Source organism: Dermacentor variabilis, chromosome 6, assembly GCF_050947875.1.
Source record: "Dermacentor variabilis isolate Ectoservices chromosome 6, ASM5094787v1, whole genome shotgun sequence".
In the NCBI taxonomy this organism is placed as follows: domain Eukaryota; kingdom Metazoa; phylum Arthropoda; class Arachnida; order Ixodida; family Ixodidae; genus Dermacentor; species Dermacentor variabilis.
In genome coordinates this window covers 137,992,722-138,016,774 of record NC_134573.1, presented here as the reverse complement: position 1 = coordinate 138,016,774, position 24,053 = coordinate 137,992,722, and the positions used below count along the sequence as shown (strand labels likewise).

Here is a 24,053-nt window from a genome sequence, read left to right as displayed (position 1 = left end):
CGAACTATTTCCGCCCGAATCCGCGCCTCGGCGGCGGAGCAAGTCAGAGCGATCCGGCGCGGAGCGAGTTGATCCGAAACGACCAGTGGAACGCGCGAACCCGCTCCAGATCGACCAGTGAAATTCGGATTCGTTGCCACGGAGCAAGAAATCCTGCTCCGAATCGACCAGTGAAAAACGCCATTAGTGAAGGGAGTTTTCTGGAAGACGAGACTGGCACTTGGATGTTAGTTTCCTTAATTGCAAAATATTGTTGTTCTAAGTTTCAGCTAAGTCTCAGGGTGTTACATGCCAAAACCACGGTACGCGTATGAGGCACGCCGCAGTGGAAGCTTTTTGACTATCTTGAGTTCTTTAACGTGCACCTAAATTTAAGTACACAGGATTGCATTTCGTCTCCATCGAAATGCGGCTGGCATCGTACCTGTGACCTCGGGCTTCAGCGGCGGGTTTGTTCAAAGTGCTGAAAAGCAAAGTATGTGGTTTCCACTTCTTTTCCTTCTCTTTCAGATTACGCTATTCGTTGCAAAGGTCCCTGGTTTACGAACATTAAAGCTCCACGGTGTCTCAGGGCTGTATGCGTTGCGCTGCTAAGCACGATGTCGCGGGGTTCGATCCCCGGGCACGGCGGCCGCATTGCCATGGGCGCGGAATGCAAACACGATCGTGTTACTGCGGTCTGGGCACTGCGATGGTTGGCGTCGGGCATAAAATAGATAATAGCTGGCCCATGCCGTCGTCCAGCTTATCCACGCTGAGGACGTTGTTGAAGGGAGACTTGCTCTCATCGAGAACGAGGAATATGGGATTTATTTACAGTATCTACATCAGAACGTTACAGTTCATCAGTCTAACATAACTGAAAGAGGAATGCACCCCGAGGAGACGCCAACGGCTCCTTAAATACTCTGTCCTCCCTAGATCCCTAGGCGAGGGAGAACGGCAGTTCACCGCCGACCAATTCGGAGCGTCCAAAGTCATCGTATCCTTTGAGGGGGAGGGTTTACGCACCCACTTCCGCACAGGTTGCACTGACCACACCAAGGTGAGAGGGTTCTCGCAGACACGGTGCTTGACCCGAGCAGGCGCCTCTTTATCCCAGAGTCGACGCCGCAGACAATGGCCGCCGCGTCTGACCATTCACTGACGACTTCTAAGCTGCGTGAGACGGCACCGCCAAATATCTTCCAGTAGCTCCCCTACTCCAAACCGAACCGCGAAGGTGGCGCCGTATACACTGACGATACTTGCTCCGCCGACTCCGTCTAGCCATCTCGGCGCCGTCCACCGGTTGACGCGGCGAATTCTTGTCTTCACAAAGCAGCTTGTCGCCGCAGCCATGGTGGCGCCGAAGGGCTGGGGACTAATGGGCTGGGGACTGACGTCTGGTCGTCCTTTCAAAGCGAGTCGTCGCAGCAGACCTAGTGGCCCCTTTCCGTCGGTCGCTTCCCCGAAGAACGCCAGCCTCCGCAGATCGGTGGGCTGGGAGAATTTTGTAGGTCGGTACCTCTGCAGGCCGTTCCTAACAGTGCATGTCAACGAATCCCAGGCGGTAAAAATTAATCTGGAACCTTCCACTACAGAGTCGCTCATAACCAACACGTCATAACCTACTGTGTAGTCTTACAACATTAAGCCCCAGAATATTTTTTTTAACGTAAGTTCGTGCAGCTACATGCACAAAACGGAGACAAGCTTATATGATTTGTGTTTATCAACAAGTAACATTTATTCCAGTGTATAATAACTTAAAAGCATTTAAAACAGTCTGAATATGTCAGGCATGTCCTAAAAACGCGATAAAAATCAACACACAGAGATTTCGTCAATCGGTTCCGAAGTACTTCTGGCCAAAGTGGTTAGGAGCAACAGGATGAAGTTCTGATGTGAGGACCGTCATTGTTGGGAATGCCTTCATCACTGACTTGGCAGCTGCCAAAGTGAAGGAAAAAAAAAAAAAGCAGGAGTTCAGTTTCATGCAATAATTTGTGAGCTCATGAAAGCTACATTAACTTTGCTGGTGCAGTATGAATCCCTGTGCTGCAATATTGTTAAGTAAACATTAAGATACGTGTTAGTTTATATAGTATGTAAACATTTTTATTTTACGATGATCACATAAAGAAAGAAACTGGCTGCACAACTTGAAAAATGCAAGACTCTCCCATCGCCCACCACTAATCCTTCTATTATTGTTCCTTCAAAGTGACCTCACCCATGGGTAGATTAGCGGCGGACAATGGGTAAGACATTCTCATTCTTTATTGCCTATTGATAGCTGTGGGTTCCACTGCAATGTAAGGAACTCGTGAAATGTTTACTTCAACAGACAGACAGGCAGACAGACAGACGGACGGACGGACGGACGGACGGACGGACGGACGGACGGACGGACGGACGGACGGACAGACAGACAGACAGACAGACAGACAGACAGACAGACAGACAGACAGACGGACGGACGGACGGACGGACGGACGGACGGACGGACGGACGGACGGAAGCAGTGCTAAAGCCCTACCACTGAATCCTTTGCTGTTCAGGAACAGATTGCAGTGTAACAGATAAACGTTATGGGCTATCTTACAGCTCTATCGTGCTTACACTGCTTGATTTAAATTGCTTGTATTCTACGTGGCTCTTTTGTTTTTTACTGCATACTTCAAAAGACAGTGCTTATGATTGAAACAATTTTTGTCATGCACAAAAGCGAAGCAACAATTTATTGTTTTGCACAGAAATTACACTCTCTCTAGTCCTGTAGCAAAGCAAACATTTAAATAAGATCATTTATTTTTTAATGAAGGTGCCTGTTTTGCAGCCAACCACCATGTATGAATGCTACTGAATGTAATTAAAGCTACAGATGAGATTAGAATAATTTAATGAGAAGGATGGCTCAACAACTAGCTGTGGAAAGGAAAGCAGAACACACTAAAAGTACTAGTATTGTGTGAAAGCCTTGTATAATGAACATGCAAGGCTCTGATAATGGTCTACAGAGGGACCTAGTCATTAAAAGACATCAGCTGTTTTCGGAGTGGTACAGATATGCATTACTTGGGTCACATCAACGTTTAAACATGCATTTTTTCTATATCAGACTGTTATGAGTTGTGATTTTTCTTTTTCTTTGCTACTGCAAATGGCAGCGACCTTACACAGAATCACTTAACAAAGCACACATACTCATGTGCCGCCCATAACAGAATCCCTGAGAACATATGTTGATGATCAGCTGCGTACAATCAAACAACAGATACTAATTAACACAGCTGCAATTACCATGAGGCGTGCAGAACAGATTCAACAAAAAGATGTTTTCTTCCTGCACTCCATGGTCCTTCAGAACTTGAACAGCTTTGTTCACGGTGTTTCCAGTACCTGCAAATGCAGATTCAACAAAACAGTATTTCAGCACTAACCCAATTTAAAACACCCTTGTCATTTTCTGTTTTTACCTTAGAGAAATGTGCAAATTCATGTTGAATTTCTGAAATTCTGGTGTACATTATGAGTACTAATTACAACAGAAACTATCAACCAAATTGACAAACTTTGCCTCCATTTGTAGCTCTGTTAACTACACTTAAAAAGCACCCCTCACTTTCTTATCTGCTCGTGCAAATCTTAAGACATTCTTATAATTCTTTTTTTATTTATATATATATACAGCACATTTATGCAGAGTGTCAGTTCTGCTGGTTGGTACCAATCATTTTCAGTTATAGTCAAAATAAGACTTAACCGTTATCTACACCCCCCCATTTTCTTTTTTTCGTGTTGCCTTACAGAGGTGTTCTTTGATTTGATTTCAGTATATGCAGTTACAAAGACAAGCATTTATTTAGACCAAATTTATCGAATGTGTCTGCAAGGCTGTTGTGCACTGAAAGCGTATTGTGACAGACTGGATGGTGGGCATTCTGCATTGGCACCTGACAACCCACTGTTACTGCCATGATTACTGCATCAACATCCCTCATTGTCCTAAGGTATGGTATGGTATGGTAAGATGGGAAAAATAGGTAACATAAAGAACCAACAAGAACGTAGCACTGTGTCCTATGACATATTTTGGTGACCTGTTTTGATGCTGTTTGCTTTGTGCATCTTACAACATGCCAACCTGCCAAATATGGCATGGTGGTCTCATTCTCATGCAAGACAATTCCTTAGAACTTCGGATGCCACCTTGGAACCAAGATGAAGCAGGTCTGGTGAGGTGAGCTTGGCGGTCAATGACCTGAGTGAGTGACTTGAGCTCGCAATATGGACATTGAGCTACTGACTTTGAGCTGACTAGACCACATATCATAGGAACTAATTGAGCAGTCTTATGTATGACATCTGCTAGTTGTCGCTGTACACACTGAGGACAAGTGTAATTAAGAATCTTCTAGAAACTAAGATAAACCAGGAACAGAAATAGCAAGGTCTTCCTCCCATAGACGAAATGGCAACAATCAATCTGTCATGCCAGATCAACTGAAACAAGGCCTGCTCGCTTAGTAAAGTGAAGTTGCCGGAAAGTCTCTTAGCCACGAAAAGATGGTGGAAACGGGCGCAGTGCTTACTCATGATGGGGTACATCAGCAACACCTTTCTGCTGTGAACGTCGACCGGAAACTTAGCATACACAACGCTGGCTTCGTGTGTTTCTTCATCACTCTGTATCAGGATTTTTCCAATGCGGATAGAACGGCAGCAGTCCCTGAGGCCTTGCTCCATGGCTTCACCTGAAGAACAACAACGTATCGTCCCATGCCACAATTCACTATACCGTACTAAAAGAACTTGTGAAGCCGCAGTGCTGCTCACCACTTCGTACGATGCTCACGCCACAGCTTCCTCTCAGGAATTTGATTCCTTCGTAGATTGATCCTGAAAAATTCCCAACGCGGCTTCACCTCAAAGTTGCAATGCGCCCGCGGTCTTCTTCTAAGAGGCAACGACACACGCTCACCTGTCGGCGTAGTAACTGCACATTCAGAGTACGACAGCTGGTTAAGCCCTTCTTCCACTACAAGCCGAATCTGAAGGTGAATACAGTGCAACAACGTCAGTCAATAGACCGCGTACCGTCACTTGCGGTTGAAACCGCGAGCGAGCCTTCTGCTCAAAACTCCGCTCAATCGCATGAGCGCGGGCTTACCAATCTGTCGGCGTAGAACACAAACTCGCTTCTAGTAGTATTCCTGTGAAAGAGCACACAGTTACGTTCAAAAACAAAGTTACAAAGTTAAAGATACAGTAGACGCGCGACACACGCTGAGGCAGTACGAGCAGAGTGCCTCACCTGTCGCGAATGATTGTTTGCAGCTCCTTGATTTGATCGTTCATGGGAATGATCTTCATTCTCTTGCCGAACCTAAAGTGGTCGGGACTAACTTGCTTTGCCTCCGGAGGAGACCTCGTGTTCGCGTTTTTCACGACGTCCGGCTGATCGGTCGACGTCATGCTTCGCCCGTTTTCTTCTTCAACTTGTCTCGGTAGGTCTTCCCCACTACTCCCAAGCTCTTGCGCCAAGACAGCGAAGTGTTAGCAGTGTCATTACAGACACGGGGCAATAAATTAAGTGCCGTTGGTGGATTGTAGGAACAGGCGGGTTCAGCCTGGCGATAGAGGCTGGCAAATAAACCGATCAAAGGTTCGCTCCACGCCAGTGCATTAAAGTGAAAGCGGTGAAAGTTGTAAACAAGGCAGAGGACAGAGTGTGCAATAAAAAAATAAAGCGAAAGAAAAAACGAAAGCTGAATTCGGGAACGGTGTGCGTAGAAGTAGATTCTATAAACGTTGATACACAGTACACTTCTGAATTAGAGTGTACTAGACAATGATCATAGACAATGATCGTAACTAGTAAACTCTATTACGAATTATAACGGCAGCAAGCGCCACACTAAAGAAGGTCACTAACTGAATGTAAACACTATTTAATCTGCCCAAATATAACTAGAAATACTTTTAAAAAGGAAGTGAAGTTGCTTAGTTTTAACGTTAGGCAAAAACGATAATTTTTGTGACAGTTTTGGATGGTCAAGTTTCGGTTTCAGCCTCCTCTGCTCCCTTTCCTCCTCCGGCTTCCGCTGCGTTTCGCCGTGTTGTGGTTCGCGTCGTATGATTGTGGAAATATGTGACGATTTGAGCCGTTTCCTTCGCTACAAACGAGTCAGTTTAACCTCTTAATAACACGTTCAACGAACGAAATTTCTAAAAATGGGAGGCAATAAGAAGGCGCCTAGAACGAAGGGCAATACACGGGTGAGTGCTATGTCTCACAATCACGGCCTCGCCTGTCGAAAGCGTCGTGACGCTGTTTTCGGCATTGCGAATTGATTGACGCGCAGTCCCTGTATGTCCTAAGCACCCAGTGTACGTGGTTAAGTTTAAATTCTGATGCCTTCTTGGACTTTGTGCGCGTCTGTAAAAGATACACGCGGTTGAGTCATACATATATCAGTAGTCCAATCTGTCACGTCGTCCACATGTTACCTGTGCCTTCATGCGTTCTTTTCTTCTTGTATTTTTGAATCGACACGTTCGCTGTGCATTTTACAAGCATGGTTTCAACTCAGATGTGATCAACCTTTCTAGTTTTGATTCATCACACATTTCGATATTCCTGAAAACACTGACCGTAAGCGTATTCAAGACGATGGTATAATAGTGTACTTTAGACGCGTTCGGCGAGCAGTCTTGAGCAACAGCTATGGTGATGTATCGATTAAAACATTTCATCGAGGGTGAATTGACTGAACACCTTTTCGAAAGCGTTTTCTGTGCGCTGTTTTAATTGAAGTCTGCTGAGTGATAATTTACGCCCGAAGCTCATTTTACGCTTAAGTTTTTGTGCCCATCGAAGAGTGATGATTTACGCGGAGTCCTGTCTTGTGCAGCCATCTAGCAGTGGAAGGAGTGCTCAACTTCTGTCAGCCAGTGGTGCCTCTGGCCTGACTGGATTTGTGGGATTCACTTCTCTGGCTGGTGACTGCCCTGCATACATACCGCCCACGGGACAGCACGTCATCGATGACGCAGACTCGAGTGTGGACAGTGACTTCCGAATGGTCATGCGCAAACTAACCAAGCGTGACCAAACAACAAGGCTCAAGGTGACAGTTTCAGTTTCAGCAGTGTGGTGCTGGTCACCGTACATATAGGAGCCAGTAATTGCTTGAAGCACTTTCTCTTTGCAGGATTAGCTTTCATTGATTGAATTGCACTGCATAGATTCAGCTAGCTGAGAATCTGATCAAGGTGTGATAGGTGTGCCTCTGAATATGTCAATCCGTAACTTTGAATCTGTGTTGTGCAATAGCAGGAACACGTCTCCTAAATCACTGATTGTTAGGAAGAGAAAAAAAGATGACAAATTATCAGGTGCAGCAATTCACACATATTCACCATCACTATTTTAGTTTCAGTTTATTATTATTTAAATACAATGAATTGGTGAGAGACAATATACAGACGAGGGTTCCAAAGTCAAAGACTGCAATGGGACCCTCGGTTAATAATAATAGTAGATAGATGTATTAAAGAAGAGCAACCGAACTAAAAGAAACAAACACAATCGTGAAAATACAACATAAAAAAAATAAAATTAACGAAAACAAATTGTCTGTATACAAGCCTATAGTGCATAAAAAAGAAAAGAAGAAAACTGTCAATACATACAAATGGCAAATGTAGTGTAACGAATGACGTAAACTTGGTTATACATATAAAACAGCTTAAGGGCATGACTAAATTTATGAAAGGATGAAGATTTAATGCTGATGGGTAAACCATTCCACAGTTTTATAGCAGCGAATGATGATGGCGTGACGTCGTTACTCTAAATATTTGGGAAAGGTGAAAGTACTACCTTTTTTAATGATGTTCTTTTGTTCCTGTGTTGCAGGCTCTGCAAGAGCTCCTTGATCTTGTGAAAGAGAAAGATGTGGAACTGGTTAAGGGAGCCCTCCCATTCTGGCCTCGTCTCTACAACAAGCTTTCTTTGGTAATTGTACTGCGTCACATCTTTTGTAACCGTGCGCACTTTACATCCTGTCGTACAGGCTGCATGTTAAAGAATCCCAACTGGTGAAAATTTGTTTTGAGCCCCCCACGACAGCGTACTTCGTTATCAGATTGTGGTATTGGTATGCAAAATGCCAAAATTTAATTTATATGTAGCACAGGCCTTTTGCAGGCAACACACTTGTGCATGTGCTTTTGAATGAGACTGGAAACAATTTTGTCGTCGTGATTATCTTGAATTCTGTAAAGCACACGCACAAAATAGTGTCATGTATTTGCAGAAGACAGAGCACAAATTGAGACACAGCAAGAAAAATCCTTGGCCTATCGTCATTTAACATTTCATTTCCGCATTAGCATGGCTTCTTCTTCCGATCAACAGCTCATGATAAACTATAGTAACAGATATTACATTCATTCTTTAGTTTCCACAAGGCGTGGCAAGCCTGCCAGTATCTTTGAACCGTGCTGCCTTTGATCCGTCCTTAATTCTCACGCTTCTGTAGCTGTCAGTACCTTAAGTTTTGCCGTTGTCTTGTCACCTGCACTGCTTTTAGGTTGTTGACATTGAACCCAGTTCCAAACTTCATGTTGCACTCGGGCAGGCAATAACCGGCAAAAGAAAACCTTCAACACAGTGCTGCATCTGCTATGCTGCATTATGATGTGCACTACTGACATGCTCTTGTTAATCTAGGACAATGATCGTCGTGTGCGGGAAGCCACGCATCGTGTCCACGAGCTCATCTGTCAGAGGGTCAGGAGAGACCTTGCTCCCCACACCAAGGCACTGATTGGTGCCTGGCTTGTCTCTCAGAGCGACCCTTTTGCACCGGCTGCAACTGCTGCAAGGGCTGCCTTTGAGGCTGCTTTCTCAAGCGAGAAGCAAGTCCAAGTGTTCCAGTTCTTCAGCCAGGAGCTGTTCAGTGTAAGCAGTCATCTCTGAGCCGTACTAGCTTCCCTGCACAATGGAGATACTGGGCACTTCTAAAACAAAGCAGGTGCATGCGTGGTCATTGCATACACTGTCCACACAGAGGGCTTGCTACCACTGTGCCTACTCTTTCACTCTCGATCTAAAGAATATTGGTGAAGTCAGTGATCTCTTTCAGAGTGGTTCAGGTGCCTGAAGATAGGGACAGGCTTATGTATTTATTCGTTTTAGTGTACCTTGGAGCTTTTGCAGGCATGGCTGAAGGAAGCGGTTAAAAAGAATTCTGAAGGAAGCGGTTAAAAAGAATTCTTCTAAGGGCAGGCATGTCAAAATGAGAGAGAAACCTATAAAATATGTAGAAAAGATGCAGCATTATACACTTGTGTGTGAGGGAAAGGGATTGCATAGGGTTGGGAGCTAAAAGAGCTGTTCAACCAATCAATTAATCTATCAGATAGTCAATCTATCAAAGCTTTAGTTTCACCAATAATGATACAACTGTGTGCAAGTATGTAAGCACTAGCACATGTGCAGGTCATTTTTGTTTATTAATGAGTGTTATGTTCTAGAAAAGCTGGCCACCCTATATACACGATGCCTCATGACCTCGAGCATACCGGAATCTTGGAAGAACGCTAACATAATCCTAATCCATAAGAAAGGGGACGCCAAGGACTTGAAAAATTATAGACTGATCAGCTTACTGTCCGTTGCCTACAAAATATTTACTAAGGTAATTGCAAATAGAATCAGGAACACCTTAGACTTCTGCCAAGCAAAGGACCAGGCAGGATTCCGTAAGGGCTACTCAACAATAGGCCATATTCACACTATCAATCAGGTGATAGAGAAATGTGCAGAATATAACCAACCCTTATATATAGCTTTCATTGATTACGAGAAAGCGTTTGATTCTGTCGAAACCTCAGCAGTCATGGAGGCATTACGGAATCAGGGTGTAGACGAGCCATATGTAAAAATACTGAAAGATATCTATAGCGGCTCCGCAGCCACCATAGTCCTCCATAAAGAAAGCAACAAAATCCCATTAAAGAAAGGTGTCAGGCAGAGAGATACGATCTCTCCAATGCTATTCACAGCGTGTTTACAGGAGGTATTCAGAGACCTGGAGTGGGAAGAATTGGGGATAAAAGTTGATGGAGAATACCTTAGCAACTTGCGATTCGCTGATGATATTACCTTGCTTAGTAACTCAGGAGACCAATTGCAATGCATGCTCACTGACCTGGAAAGGCAAAGCAGAAGAGTGGGTCTAAAAATTAATCTGCAGAAAACTAAAGTAATGTTTAACAGTCTCGGAAGAGAAGAGCAGTTTACAATAGGTAGCGAGGCACTGGAAGTGGTACGGGAATACATCTACTTAAGACAGGTAGTGACCGTGGATCCGGATCATGAGACTGAAATAATCAGAAGAATGAGAATGGGCTGGGGTGCGTCTGGTAGGCATTATCAGGTCATGAACAGCAGGTTGCCATTATCCCCTCAAGAGAAAAGTGTATAACAGCTGCGTCTTGCCAGTACTCACGTACGGGGCAGAAACCTGGAGGCTTGCAAAAAGAGTTCTACTTAAATTGAGGACGACACAATGAGCTGTGGAAAGAAGAATGATTGGTGTAACGTTAAGGGATAAGAAAAGAGCAGGTAGGGTGGGGGAACAAATGCGAGTAAATGATATCTTAGTTGAAATAAAGAAAAAGAAATGGGGGGGGGGACATGGGCAGGACATGTAATGAGGAGGGAAGATAACCAATGGTCATTAAGGGTTACAGATTGGATTCCAAGGGAACGGAAGCATAGCAGGGGACGGCAGAAAGTTAGGTGGGTGGATGAGATTAAGAAGTTTGCAGGGACGACATGGCCACAATTAGTACATGACCGGGGTAGTTGGAGAAGTATGGGAGAGGCCTTTGCCCTGCAGTGGGCGTAAACTGGCTGATGATGATGGTGATGATGAGTGTTATGGATTTTCTTGTCTGCCTAACTTTCTCTTTTTTTTCTTCTTCCAGTATATAAGTGATGTTATTCTACAACAGACAGTAGACACTGTCCCGGACTACAAGTAAGTGGTCTGCTTCTATAAAATAAGAAATTGGTGCATAACTGCGAGTCGGCCTAGTTGGAACATATTCATATTTATACTTTTTGTGCGCAAACAAACAGGGACGAAGAATAGGGGCAACACAAGGACGAGCGCTTTCTAACAACTGGTTTCATTTTTGAAGAACTACTTACTTAAATACCCACAGAACTGCGCGATCTAGAGAAACAGAGCACGCCTACAGCGCATATGATACCCACTGATCTGCGCGATCAAGTCAAAAGAGCAACGTCAATATTACATATAACACTTGTGATAAAAAAGAAGGCGTGGACAAAAGCCACCCAGTCATACTAAAAACAGCAAACTTTGCTGTTTTTAGTATGACTGGGTGGCTTTTGTCCACGCCTTCTTTTTTATCACAAGTGTTATATGTAATATTGACGTTGCTCTTTTGACTTGATCGCGCAGATCAGTGGGTATCATATGCGCTGTAGGCGTGCTCTGTTTCTCTAGATCGCGCAGTTCTGTGGGTATTTAAGTAAGTAGTTCTTCAAAAATGAAACCAGTTGTTAGAAAGCGCTCGTCCTTATGTTGCCCCTATTCTTCGTCCCTGTTTGTTTGCGCACAAAAAGTATAAATAGGAAGAAATTGGTGTCATAATATCGCCATTAATATGTTGCTATTAGCATTGCTCGCTATGCTTATATGATTTCCAAGAGGCAAGGCTTCCTTAATTGTCCCCTGCATCACTAATCTTTGATTAAAGCTCCTCCCGATTGATAATGCTGGTCACATCAGTTGTCTTTATTTATTATATATGACTTATTGCTATGGTAAATGTTCAAGAGCTCATTGCTAGCTGTTCAAGCCTTGTAAGATTTAGCTGAAATGCAGGTATGCATGTATGTATGCAAGTAGGCAATATGTAAATATATGTGTGTGTGTGCTTTATTACATAACATGATATACCGAGGGACACTTACAAGGCTGTCACTTGTGATATCAACCCAAGGTTGGTGCTGCGTGAATATCTTTAATAATCTCATGAGGGCATCGATTGGCACGGTTGTCAGCAACTGGTCATTGTAGAGTGCACCTGCAAAATGTAGCAAGGGTTAGGCCCATGTGTATGGAGCATCCTCTTGTCCAAGCACTGTCTGCTTGGCTATTCGATTCAGCCTGGCACAGTCCTGGCTCTTTGTTAATTCATCTGCCACTTGCAGCCATTTGTTTAAAAAGTTGGGTGTGGATGACAGCCACAGGAGACGGCAGTTGCAGCAGATGGGAGTTACACAGCTCTTTCTCAGAAAACAGGGCATATTTTGAGCCAAATAGAATAGCTTAGCAGACAATTCTAGGTCAGGAGGATGCTTTGCATGCCTGTGCCTGCCCTCACAACTTTATCAGGCACGCTCTGTGACGTTGTATTGACCATCATGGTGGTCGATGTTCCCGTGAGATTAACAACTTGGAGCACTGTTTGTCCACGGAGGACACAGTGCTCAGTAGGATGTCGGCCTGAGCATATTCTAGAAGGCTATAGTTTTGTCCGATTGGTGAAGCATACTTGACAACAATGAAGCTCAATACATGAGGATCGTGTCTTGTGCTTCATTGTTGTCAAACACTGAACATACTCCTTTGATATTTGTTACCAGGGAGCTTTCACAAGAGGAACGGGAAGCAAAGTACCACAGATGGCTTTCTTGTGCGTTGCTTGGCTTGAAGATGATCATAGATTACCTCTCACCACTCCCTGAGTCGGGTGCCGAGTCACTGGACTCAATCCTCAAGGAGCCCAAGTTCTGGAAAATGGCCAAGCACAAAGAAATCATGGTATGGGCAGTACTTGGCTTTTAGTGGCCACTTTTACACAACTAGCTTTTCATTACTTTGCTGAGCATGAAGTACAGACTGCGGAGATGTTTGTAACAATGTATGTGTTGTTCTTTGACCAGCACAGTTAACTGTTCTGAGACTGCTTGGTTAGTTCTCATTGCTTAGGTATTTTGGGAGCAGTTGGGTGCATGAACATGGGTTGTTTCTATGTACTATGTAGTTGCTCATGCAGTTGTTGCAAACTGTTTTTCTGATATTTTATTTCAAAGGTGAAGCTGTGCAGAATAAAAAGTTCCTCGCATGTTTGTAAACTTCCTGACAGCACTTGTCTGCAACACGATTGGTGTCATCAGGGCCACATAGGATTATTGAGTTTAATGCTTACGTCACCGACTGGCCAATTGCTCAGTACCTTGATTGAGTAGATATTACACAACGTGAACATTCGTGCGGCAAGCAGAAGTTACGATTCCTTAGTTAGTCTGCTCTGCTGGTCGGCTTTTGAAACATTGAAGGATTATGTCTTATCTAGGCCAAGCAGTCACAAGGGACCAGGATTATCAGATGGAAATCACCGGGAGATTGGATGATTTAGAGCTCATTTGGCAGTGAATGGCAGCTTACTAATATCCATGAGGAGGAAAGCGAATTAACCACTGTATTCTTTCTGTGCTAACCTTTTAGACCAATACTTGGACTAATAAAAGAATGTGAAAGGAAACAAGGAATCATGCAAGAAATGATAGAATGAAGACTGATAAGCGTAGCACTACAAGATAAGACAGCAGCACTATGGATTAGACATACAGTCTTACATTAGATCAAGATAACAAGGTAGAGTAGGGCAGAATACGTTAATGTCTAGAACAGATAAACTGTGGTCTAATAAAGTTATAGAATGGTTCTGAGGAAAGTGAAATGCCCTTGAGCACAGCAGAGGATTAGATGTCATGATGAGATTCAGAAATTTGCAGGCATAGTTCACAAAGGTAAACACTTGGGTTTGCTGGCATGGAATAATTTACTGTGCAATGCGGAAAGCACAGGGCGAACAAGCAGAGGCACGATGGGCAATACTGTGTGTCGGTTTCTTTTGTGCATTCGACGCTGCACTGTGGAAAGACCTCTACACTGCAGTGGTCTTAAAATTGGCTCACACAGGAGTTGTTCACACAAAGTCACACAGGAGTCGGGCTTGGCATGTTGGTTGTGAATGTTTGAAGACATGTCACATGGGGTTAGTAATCTCACTTCCTAACATGCTGTATGCCACTACAGGTGCGCAAATCCTGGTACAGCCTGGCGTCGTCTCTGAGCCGTGTGGATCATGTGTGCAAGGTGTATGGCGCCAAGCTCTGCTCCCACACCCTTGGTTCTTTGGCCGAGAACGATCCCGTGGTGGCCGTGCCCATCTGGGAAGCTGCTCTGTCAGTTGTGTCTGCGGTGCAGGTAGGCTCTTCGTTCGTGGGTGCGAACGCCACACACTTGTGGGCAGGATTGATTTGTAGCCTGCACATGTCACTTCTGCATTACAGTAAGAGTGCCATTGAGATGTACTCTCTTGTAACAAGATTCGGTCTAGCTTGCTTCTCAGGCAAGGCAGTCGCTTAGTGCATAAGCGTTAAAATAGGTTCTCTTATCATGTTTGCCATTGACAGTGATGCTATAGCTGCGCCAGTTGTGTGGAACTGCGCCAAGAGGTGAACTCTGCTACATCCTGCTACATTTCAGCAGAACATGAGGAATCTACACTTTCTCTGCACCGGAAGGGCTGGTCGCGCTTTCAAGAAACGGAATTATGCCCTCAATTGCCATTTTACCGCACCATCTCATGTGGAATCGTATGGATGAGCAGCTTGCATTAGCTCCGTGGTGGGCCAAGTTAAAGGATCGTACTGATGTTTCTTGCGTGGGTTGCTGTCTATATTCAATACCTTCCACCCTGACAGTGCGGGTTGTTTAGGCAACAGGATCACCTCTATTTTCTGGCGGCACCGACCGATCGCGCTGGTGCCGAGCCAGACCCCGCGCTCCTGTATGGCCAATGTAAAATGGAGAACAACATTTTGGATGCTGTACGGTGTCTAGCTTGATTTTTCGAACATAATGCGCACATTGGCGCAGACATGGCAGCCTTGAACAAATTTCTTTCTCCATGTCTTGCACGTTTAATTTTGATGCCATATGGTATATATGTGTGCTCTTTCTATAAAAAGTCATTTGTTGGAAGTTAGCACTATGTTTGTGTGCTTCGCCTGTCTTCATCTGTCATTGCTCTATTAACAATCCATAATTTTTTAATAATTTGGTGAGTTCAGGGACCGTCAACAGAGATACACTTCTGCTAAGGTGGACTTTAGCAAGACAGTTTCCTAAGTTATTTCTGTGTTGAACTTGAAAGAATTAGTTCACGCTTTTCATATTCTTCCTTAATTTTTTTCCCCCTCTTAATTTTGCATTAAGTAATGGCATCTTCAGTTGGTTGTTTAGAAGCGCTCTAGGCTGCTCTAGTGAGAATCATTATCTTTGGCTTGATGAAAGACAACGTGCACCTTGCGTTTGGCTGGTTCTTTTCAATCACTCTCCTCCTGCGTCGAGTGCTCTTAGGTGCTCTGAACCCCGTTCTCAAAGCAGTCATCAAGGCTGAGAATGTTACCGTTCACATGATCGCAACACATCGTTGCATTCTGGCATCCCAATGGACACTCAATGCATCTGTGTATTCACCGTTCTACCTGAAAGCGTTGACAGCCTTGGCTAGATTTTGATACAGCTTCGGCTTGAAATCAGGCTTTGGTTGTAGTCACCTGCTTTGGTCTCCATCTTTTCTTTCTTTTTTTTTCCTCGAAGATTGAGTCTCACATTCGACTTGTGTGCTTGTTAACCGCCACTGAGGGGGAGCGATGTCGCATCCACCTAGCTCTGAGTCGGAGGATGGAGGAGACCAGTCGAAGATGCCATCAAGATTCAATATTAATGAAGCAGGAATTGTGATTATCTGGCAGTAGAAGTAAACTGAGGTTGAGTAATGTTGTTGTTGAAAGGACACTGGAGAAAGCTTGAGGTAAGGTTTTATTCATTCCATTTTATTTAGTGGCTTCACAACAACCTACCTTGTGGAGGGTCAGTAGAAATACATTATCATAGCGTATCAATCAATCTTTATTTAGCATTCATTCATTTACAAAAAATGAACACTAGGACAAGAACTAAAAGCTGCTTTTTTGCAGCTTGACAAGGTTCTTGCCCCTATCTATGACAACGGGGACAGAATAATGTTTGTACACTTTAGTGTGTGCAATGCACAAATGTATAAGTGAAAAACTTGTGAGGCTAAATGTACAATCAGTGATACAAGATGATACAGTACAAATGACATATATGAATATACACTATATAACAGAAATACATATTTATTTTCAACTGCTGTAAAATTCATCATAGAACGTTTTCTTGACATGCAGAAACATAGATAGCAAATGAAGATGTGCGTAAATTTCTTGCAGGTTACATCCTATATGCGAAAATGCCATCAAAATGAAAAACTACCTAATTTAAAGGAGCCAAGTAGTGACTTCCCCTAGCCTAAGTAACGTTAAAAAAAAATAATTACTCAGTTTGAATTAGGAAGTCTCGTAATGTTTTCCTAGTAGTGTCAGTTATCTCTATACCGTTTTCATGAAGTTTATTTAATAAGGATGGGACTCGACTGGATAGCCGATTTGATCCATAATTAGTACGGGAAAGTGGTAGCTGCCATCTCTTTCTTTCCCTAATGTTATACGATATATCTATTGGTTCTATTAGGTTGCACAACCGCAAGAACGCTTCGTTATTATACTTAAAGTAGCTCTGGTATTTTAGGGCAAGGTTAACGTTATATAAACTTACTAGACAAATGATATTATACTTTGAAAATAATTCAGATGTATGTGCGTCGAATGGCGCGTTTGCAATATGACGAACAGCCTTTTTTTGGAGTAGTAATAATTTATTGATATTTTCTTTTGACGTGGTACCCCACACAAGGTGGCAATACATTAAATGAGATGAGAATAGTGCGTTATAAAGGATCAGCTTAACTTTAGATGGTATCGTCTCACGGAGTCTACAAAGCACGCCGCAAGCTTTGGCTAAACGGGATGCAATAAGTTCCACATGTTCATTCCACGTTAGTTTTTGATTAAATATAACACCCAAAGTTTTAACGTTAGGAACAACTTCAATTATATCAGAGCCAACCTGCAACAGTATGTCTTCACTCAGATGTTTTTGTGGAGGTGCAAAAATAACAGCTTTTGTTTTTCTTGTATTTAATTTGAGAGCGTTAACCTTGCTCCATTCGGCCAAATGTTCTAGTGTGGTATTTGCCAACAACGAGAGATCGCTGATATTGCGAGACTGAAAGAATAGGCTGGTGTCGTCTGCATAAATTATGAAGTTAGCGTCATTAGAAATGTTGACAATGTCGTTAACATATATATTAAACAATACTGGCCCTAGTATACTTCCTTGGGGAACGCCCTGTGTAATTTCCTGGAGACGTGAATCTTCTGATGAAATCGAAACTAGTTGTTTTCTGTGATTAAGATAGGATTGTAATAGTTCGAGAGAAATGCCCCGAAACCCATAATGTTCTAGTTTAGTAAGCAAAGTCTGATGATTTAGCCTATCAAATGCTTTCGAGTAGTCTACGAAAATTCCTAGCGTTAGTTCTTGTTCAAAACCATTTAAAATGAACTCTTTTTGGGTTAGCAGAGCCAATTCAGTTGACATTCCCACACGGAACCCAAATTGTTTATTTGATATGATGGAATGTTTATCACAAAATGACTTTAGTCTTTTACAAATAACTTTTTCTAGTCCCTTGGATAGGACAGGCAGTACTGATACTGGCCTGTAATTTGACAGCTTATTTTTGTCACCGGATTTAAATAGGACTGTAACTTTCGCGTGTTGCATTTTTCTAGGAAAAATTCCAGTTGACAGCGATAGGTTAAAAATATGAGTAAGTACTGGGAGCAAGAGATCAAGCACAAACTTAATAGGTCTTATTTGAAATCCGTTCACATCGCGGGATTTACTATTTTTTAGTGACATGAAAATTGCATAAACTTCGTATGGATCTGTAGGTTTAAGGAAAGCTGTATGTGCGTTCCGTGTGCCCAAATACTTGGTTACTGCTATGTCGTGAGTACTTTTTTCCAGACTTGTGAAGTAGTCATTAAACATATTTGCTAATTCTTTGCCTCTTAGCGTTCTATCTTCAACTACAAGTTCAAAGTCAACACTATTGTGGACATCAGAATGCAAAAGCTTTTTAATTTCGCGCCATAATAGACTGCTCTGATTACTCACCTCTTGAAATAGGTTCTCGTATTACAGCTTTTTTGCATTTCGTGTATATTTCGTAACATAGTTCCGATATTTCTTAAAGCTTGCAAGATCATCAGGGTTCCTTGTTCTGACAAACTTATGATACAGTGAATCCTTCTCAAGGATCATCCTAAGGCATTCGTCATTAAGCCACGGTTTCCGTTTTCTAGTTGACTTCTTTACTCTTATATATTTAAAGGAGTTGTCATACGCTTCCTTAAGGGAGCGCATCAGTTTGTCATATGCATTGCATTGCATTGTAACTCTTGTTCACAAGTACAGTTGAACCTCTATATAGCAAATGTGACTAAAAAGATGTAAATGTTAAACATTCCTCGCTGATATCAGTGCGTAACAAGCATATGGTTATTACAGATATTGGATAGACTGAAGCTAGTTGGATGTCGGATGCAACTTCGGGTCAACGAAGTACGGCTGTACAAGAGTCGCAATGCATATGACGTCTGCAGTTAACTAGGCTTGACGTTTCCGAGAGCTGACACACGGTAAACCAAGAAATGTACCCTTGGTTTGTGACTGGCACTTGCTCGTTTATCCGTTTGCCGACGAGTTGTGGCAGCACCAGTTCACTTCCTTCCAAGCATAATGCGGCGACAACCGTTTGTTTTGTGCAGGATTGCTGGACTCATGTTGATGCCAGGAAAGCTGTCCTACCTCAGCTCTGGAAGGTCTTGAAAAATGGCGGGTTTGGCAGTGCGGTGCACATATACCCAAACCTGCTTCCGTTCCTGAGCCTTGTCCCTGCTGAGGTCGTTGGTGTCGGCGTCCAGTTTTACAAGTTGTTCTTCGACTCCTTCCGTGAAGGGTAAGCGCACCGGTTCTGACTAGTCCTTTCAAAAGCCACGTATTTGATTACACATGTCAAAATGATGTATCTGTACTGAAGGCACTGGGCAGCGGGCATGGTGCTAGTGGATGAGAAGAAGACGACAAGGTGTGCTTGCTTCCCCGTTTCGAGATAGCACCGACCTGTTTTAAGCCTACCGCTGCAACCTAGAGCTAGTGCTGCTAGGCGAACACCCCCCGTTGCATTTGGTGGAGGTGCTGGGTTTCTCTTCAACATCCTGGAACTCCGCAGTCGGACGCTACTACCAGCTGTTACAATGGATGAACCGGGACCGTCCCAGGCTGCTGCTCCCGTGCCCCCGGCCATCGTCTGCTCTGGTGTTATCCGCCAGCGCGATCCGGCTATATTTAGCGGCACAGACGACCACGACGTGGAAGACTGGCTCGCCGAATATCACCGTGTAAGCGCCTATAATAAGTGGGACGACCGCGCCAAGCTCACAAACGTCATATTTTACTTGACTGACGTGGCCAACCTATGGTTCCGCAATCACGAAGCCGATTTTACCACCTGGTCGGCTTTCACGGCGACTTTGGCTGAGGTCTTCGGCCGTCCCGCAGTTCGCCGGCTTCGCGCTGAGCAGCGCTGGCGTGGTCGAGCTCAACGCCAGGACGAGACCTTCACCAGTTACATTGAAGACGTGCTCTCGCTCTGCAAGCGCGTCAACTCATCCATGGATGAAGCAGACAAGATCAAGCACGTCATGAAAGGCATCGATGAGCATGCCTTTCAAATGCTCGTCGCGAAGAGTCCCCGGACGATTGCCGAGCTCATACAGCTTTGCCAGCAGTACGACGAGCTGCGCAAGCAACGTGCATCAACACGCGCTGCTCAGCAGGACACTGCGGATCTCTCCCCGTTGGACTTCGGTCGCGACGCTGCCGACATCTCTGCTTTAATGCCGGAGATAAAGCAGTTCATCCGCCAGGAAGTCGCACGCCAACTCTCTCTGGCGAATAGCGCACCCGAGCCGTCAACAACCCTGGCTCCTTCGCTTCGTCACGTCATTCAGACGCAAGTTGCCGCGGCGCTGCCATCTGCCCCTCCTCCGCAGCCTGCAGCTGGACCGCTAACGTACGCTGACGTTGTAGCGCGGCCTTACACTCCTCCGGCTCCTGATTCCTACCGTGCCACCGGCACCTTCCATGTACCGCCGCCACCTTCGCGTCCGATAGTCGTTCCTTACTCGGCTGCTGGAGCCCCTGTCGTCAACCCGTGGCGAACACCTGATAACCGGCCAATATGTTATTCATGCCATTTTCCGGGCCACGTAGCACGATTCTGCCGCCGTCGCAGCCCCCGTTTACCTGACAGTGGGGGTGCCTCAAGCTACAGGCCTGCTCGACTTCCGCGTCAGGACCAATCTAACCTTCCTCCGGACACCTCTTACAGTCGCCTCCCCTTCGATTCACGCCGGTCGCCTTCCCCACGTCGCCGATCCATTTCCCCGATGGTTCGCCGACCCTGCCCAGCCCGAGAGGAAAACTAGCAGTCGCAGTTCCAGAGGCAAGAACTGCGTTTCCGTCGAACATTTCAAGGCCTCATTCTGCGCCGGCGAACGAAATTGAACTGTCCGTAGACGGCGTCACCGTACACGCACTTATCGACACCGGAGCCGCCGTTTCTATTATTAGTGAGAAGCTCTGCCGCAATTTGAACAAAGTGACCATTCCCCTTACCTCTCTTTCTCTGCGTACGGCAACCTCGCATCGCGTTCAGCCTTCAGCGTCGTGCACAGCCCGGGTTGTCATTCAAAGCGTTATGCATGTTATCGAATTTGTCGTCCTGCCTCGTTCCTCGCACGACGTTATTCTTGGTTGGAATTTCCTATCTGTAAATCAAGCTCTTATCGACTGCGCTCGTTGCGAACTTACGTTATCAGTGCCGTGTTTTGACCCTGACAACCATTATTCTCCTAAAGTTGTTGCCGCCTCTGACATCGATATTGCACCTTTCTCCGCCGCTCTGGTTCCTGTGTTATGTAGCTCTGCTGCGAACTCATCTGTCCTTTTTACGCCGTCGACCACTTGTGCGCGCCGCCGGAACTTTCTTCTTCCGTTTGCTGTCGTCACTTTTTGCGAAGGTTCTGCTGCCCTTTACGTGTGCAATCCGTCCGCCTGCCCATCATCCCTACTCCGTGACGAGTGCCTGGGTACCGCTGAAGCTTTCGATAGCATTCTTCCGGCCACCATGTTTGGTGATACGGCATCACTTCCGATTTGTGCCGTAACTCCTCCCGCCGCGACCGATGCCCCTGTAGACGTCTTCGCTCGTGCCGTCGACGCAGAACTCACACCTGCGCAGCACACCGAAATCATCAAGCTCCTCCAGCGTTTTCGTGCCTCATTTGACATTGGCCAACCATCCTTGGGCCGGGCGTCCGCAGTCGTTCACCGTATCGACACCGGCCAACAAACATCATTGCGCCAGCGTCCGTATCGTGTGTCGGCCGCTGAACGCCGTGTCATCGACCAGCACGTTGACGACATGCTGGAGCGTGGCATCATCCAGCCCTCTAACAGTCCCTGGGCATCTCCGGTTGTCCTTGTTAAAAAAAAAAGACTGCTCCATTCGGCTCTGCGTAGACTATCGCCGCCTTAATCGAATAACGCGCAAAGATGTCTATCCTCTGCCCCGCATCGACGATGCCTTGGACAGTCTGCAGGGAGCGGAATTCTTTTCCTCGCTGGATCTACGCTCCGGGTATTGGCAAGTGCCAATGGCAGAGGCCGATCGCCAAAAGACAGCCTTTGTAACTCCTGATGGGCTATATGAATTCACCGTCATGCCGTTCGGCCTCTGCAACGCGCCTGCCACTTTCGAGCGAATGATGGATAGCATTCTTCGAGGGCTGAAGTGGAAAACGTGCCTCTGTTATTTGGATGACATTGTGGTTTTTTCCACCGACTTTGCGACGCACCTCAGCCGCCTCGAGCAAGTCCTTGCGTGCCTCTCCACTGCAGGACTGCAACTCAATCTGAAGAAATGCCACTTCGGCGCTCGCACACTTACTATTCTCGGTCATGTAGTTTCCAAAGACGGTATCCTCCCGGACCCCACGAAACTTAGCGCCGTAACCGAGTTCCCCAAACCAACCACCATGAAAGAGCTTCGCAGTTTCATCGGCTTGTGCTCATATTTCCGGCGCTTCATCCGTAACTTCGCCTCTATCATCGCCCCCTTGACGCAGCTTCTCACCGGCAGTTCTGACCTATCAGCCTGGTCCCCGGCATGCGACGACGCATTCCAAGAACTGCGACGCGTTCTCACCTCTCCTCCAGTACTGCGACACTTCGATCCTTCGACACTTCGAACTGAAGGCACTGGGCAGCGGGCATGGTGCTAGTGGATGAGAAGAAGACGACAAGGTGTGCTTGCTTCCCCGTTTCGAGATAGCACCGACCTGTTTTAAGCCTACCGCTGCAACCTAGAGCTAGTGCTGCTAGGCGAACACCCCCCGTTGCATATCAGCTTTTCAGGTACTAGCAAAAGTAATAACGTGGTAAAAGTAAAAGTGAAAAGTAATAAATAGAGTGCTGATACGCCTTAAGACATTTATGATTCGGTCTGCACCGCAACGTATTAGGTCTGCCCTTGGAAATCAGTGCCAGTCGTTCCAGGAAGCAAACTAACAAACTGGTGTCACGATCGCAGTCCTCCTTTTCGTTGCTGTGCGCCCACATTGGAGGTTATCATGCTGTCATCACAATCGGCTAACTGTGTTAGCAACCTTCGCCTGTGCTCATCAGTGTGCTTGTACGTGTGTGCGTGCAACATGATAGCTTTCTTTAACTACTTCCCCGGCTTTTCTTGGTTGGCGGATGGCAATCTAATCCAGTAGAGGGTAGGAAGAGTGAAAAGGAGAAGAGTAAAGAGCAGAAAGTCAAGCGCATAACCGAAGGAGCAGGAGAGAGAGGGAGGGCATCATTGGTTGGCATAAGTGATGAAACAGGATTTGATAAGCAAACAAATGGGCAGCTGATGCTGCTTCTTTCTCAGTAGCAGTCTGTGACTGATGGTTTTCCTGGTATGTTATCTGTGTTGTGTGGTGTATTCCCTTTCGTCTTTTTTTTTCTATTTTTTTGCATGATGCTTTACATGTACAGACCGTGCGCAATAAACCATTACTTCTTGGTGGCGTCGTGACTTTGTTTTACCTATCGTCTTGCATGCCCCATTTGCGCCATACATCACATGGCTCAATGGCCTTTTTTGTTGACTGCCTACTTTACATTGCTGTTCCTTTGCTTGCAGCCTGCTGAACCCAAAAGTGCAGGCATCCATGGCAGAGTGCAATGCTGTTGTCCAAGCTTTTATGGAATGCCTTCGTTACGTCCTGACGCGACATCTTGCGCAAGATGAGAATGCCAAGGCAGTTCGCAGCCACATTCTGGAAGAGCAGGTAGGGTAGACTGTAGCCTGATCAGAGAAAAAAGAAAAGGGCTCCTTAGTGTGAAATCCACCGCACAGTAGTATTTTTATTCCAACGTATGTGGAACCACACTGAACAACACTGCAAAGTGCTGATAAGTGCTACTGACACATTTCTTGACATTTGGCGTGTGGCACAGGGTTTTGTAAAAATGAGTATGGCTTCATTGTTGGTTGATTTCAATGCTTTAATTGGCACGTGAGCCCAAAGTGAACCATTAAGTCTATTAGTAAAACTTAGTTCATTTTCATCCCTGTGTGATTTTTCATGCAAGTAAACTCTGCCCCTTCAAGTACAGAACTGGACTATCAGCCTCAGGTGTTTTCTAACAAGTGATGTTTCCACTAAAAGAGATCGCTTGAATTGCAGATGTTGCAGTGCCCCTGAAGGCTTTTTATTAATTGTTTGGTGTTCACTTGCTGCAAGTCAGGCTAACATTAGGGAAGTTTAGTGGCATAGCAGCATGCAAGAATGTTTCCCTTTTTTTAAGCTACATTTATTTCATTTTTTCTTGAAA

The 24,053-nt window shown here is 45.1% G+C and overlaps 2 protein-coding genes across 2 annotated transcripts in view; one reads left to right on the top strand and one right to left on the bottom strand.

Moving 5' to 3' along the window:
- Positions 1-1,704: 1,704 nt before the first annotated feature.
- kri (uracil phosphoribosyltransferase krishah) lies at positions 1,705-5,734 on the bottom strand. The gene is made up of 7 exons (XM_075695946.1): positions 5,300-5,734; positions 5,156-5,198; positions 4,967-5,036; positions 4,822-4,884; positions 4,578-4,739; positions 3,286-3,384; positions 1,705-1,932 (listed from the first exon to the last, which is right to left on the bottom strand). Exons 1-7 carry the CDS (start codon positions 5,458-5,460, stop codon positions 1,826-1,828), a joined length of 705 nt encoding a protein of 234 aa, XP_075552061.1. The 5' UTR covers positions 5,461-5,734; the 3' UTR covers positions 1,705-1,825.
- Positions 5,735-6,065: 331 nt separating this feature from the next.
- Ltn1 (E3 ubiquitin-protein ligase listerin) overlaps positions 6,066-24,053 on the top strand; it is a 50,371-nt gene continuing 32,383 nt past the window's right edge. The window contains exons 1-9 of the mRNA XM_075695944.1: positions 6,066-6,264; positions 6,900-7,115; positions 7,907-8,005; positions 8,723-8,953; positions 10,987-11,039; positions 12,680-12,857; positions 14,139-14,309; positions 18,872-19,062; positions 23,359-23,506. Of these exons, the coding sequence (XP_075552059.1) occupies positions 6,220-6,264; positions 6,900-7,115; positions 7,907-8,005; positions 8,723-8,953; positions 10,987-11,039; positions 12,680-12,857; positions 14,139-14,309; positions 18,872-19,062; positions 23,359-23,506 (1,332 nt within the window). The 5' untranslated portion in view covers positions 6,066-6,219. The remainder of the gene's footprint in view (positions 6,265-6,899; positions 7,116-7,906; positions 8,006-8,722; positions 8,954-10,986; positions 11,040-12,679; positions 12,858-14,138; positions 14,310-18,871; positions 19,063-23,358; positions 23,507-24,053) is intronic.

Bases quoted from the DNA above. Each gene is read 5' to 3' on its own strand.
- kri (XM_075695946.1), bottom strand. From the start codon at position 5,460: ATGACGTCGACCGATCAGCCGGACGTCGTGAAAAACGCGAACACGAGG. The intron at 4,885-4,966 runs GTGAGCGTGTGT...GGAATTTTTCAG, and splicing joins TGCAGTTACTACGCCGACAG to GATCAATCTACGAAGGAATC. The intron at 1,933-3,285 runs GTAATTGCAGCT...TCACTTTGGCAG, and splicing joins TCTGTTCTGCACGCCTCATG to CTGCCAAGTCAGTGATGAAG.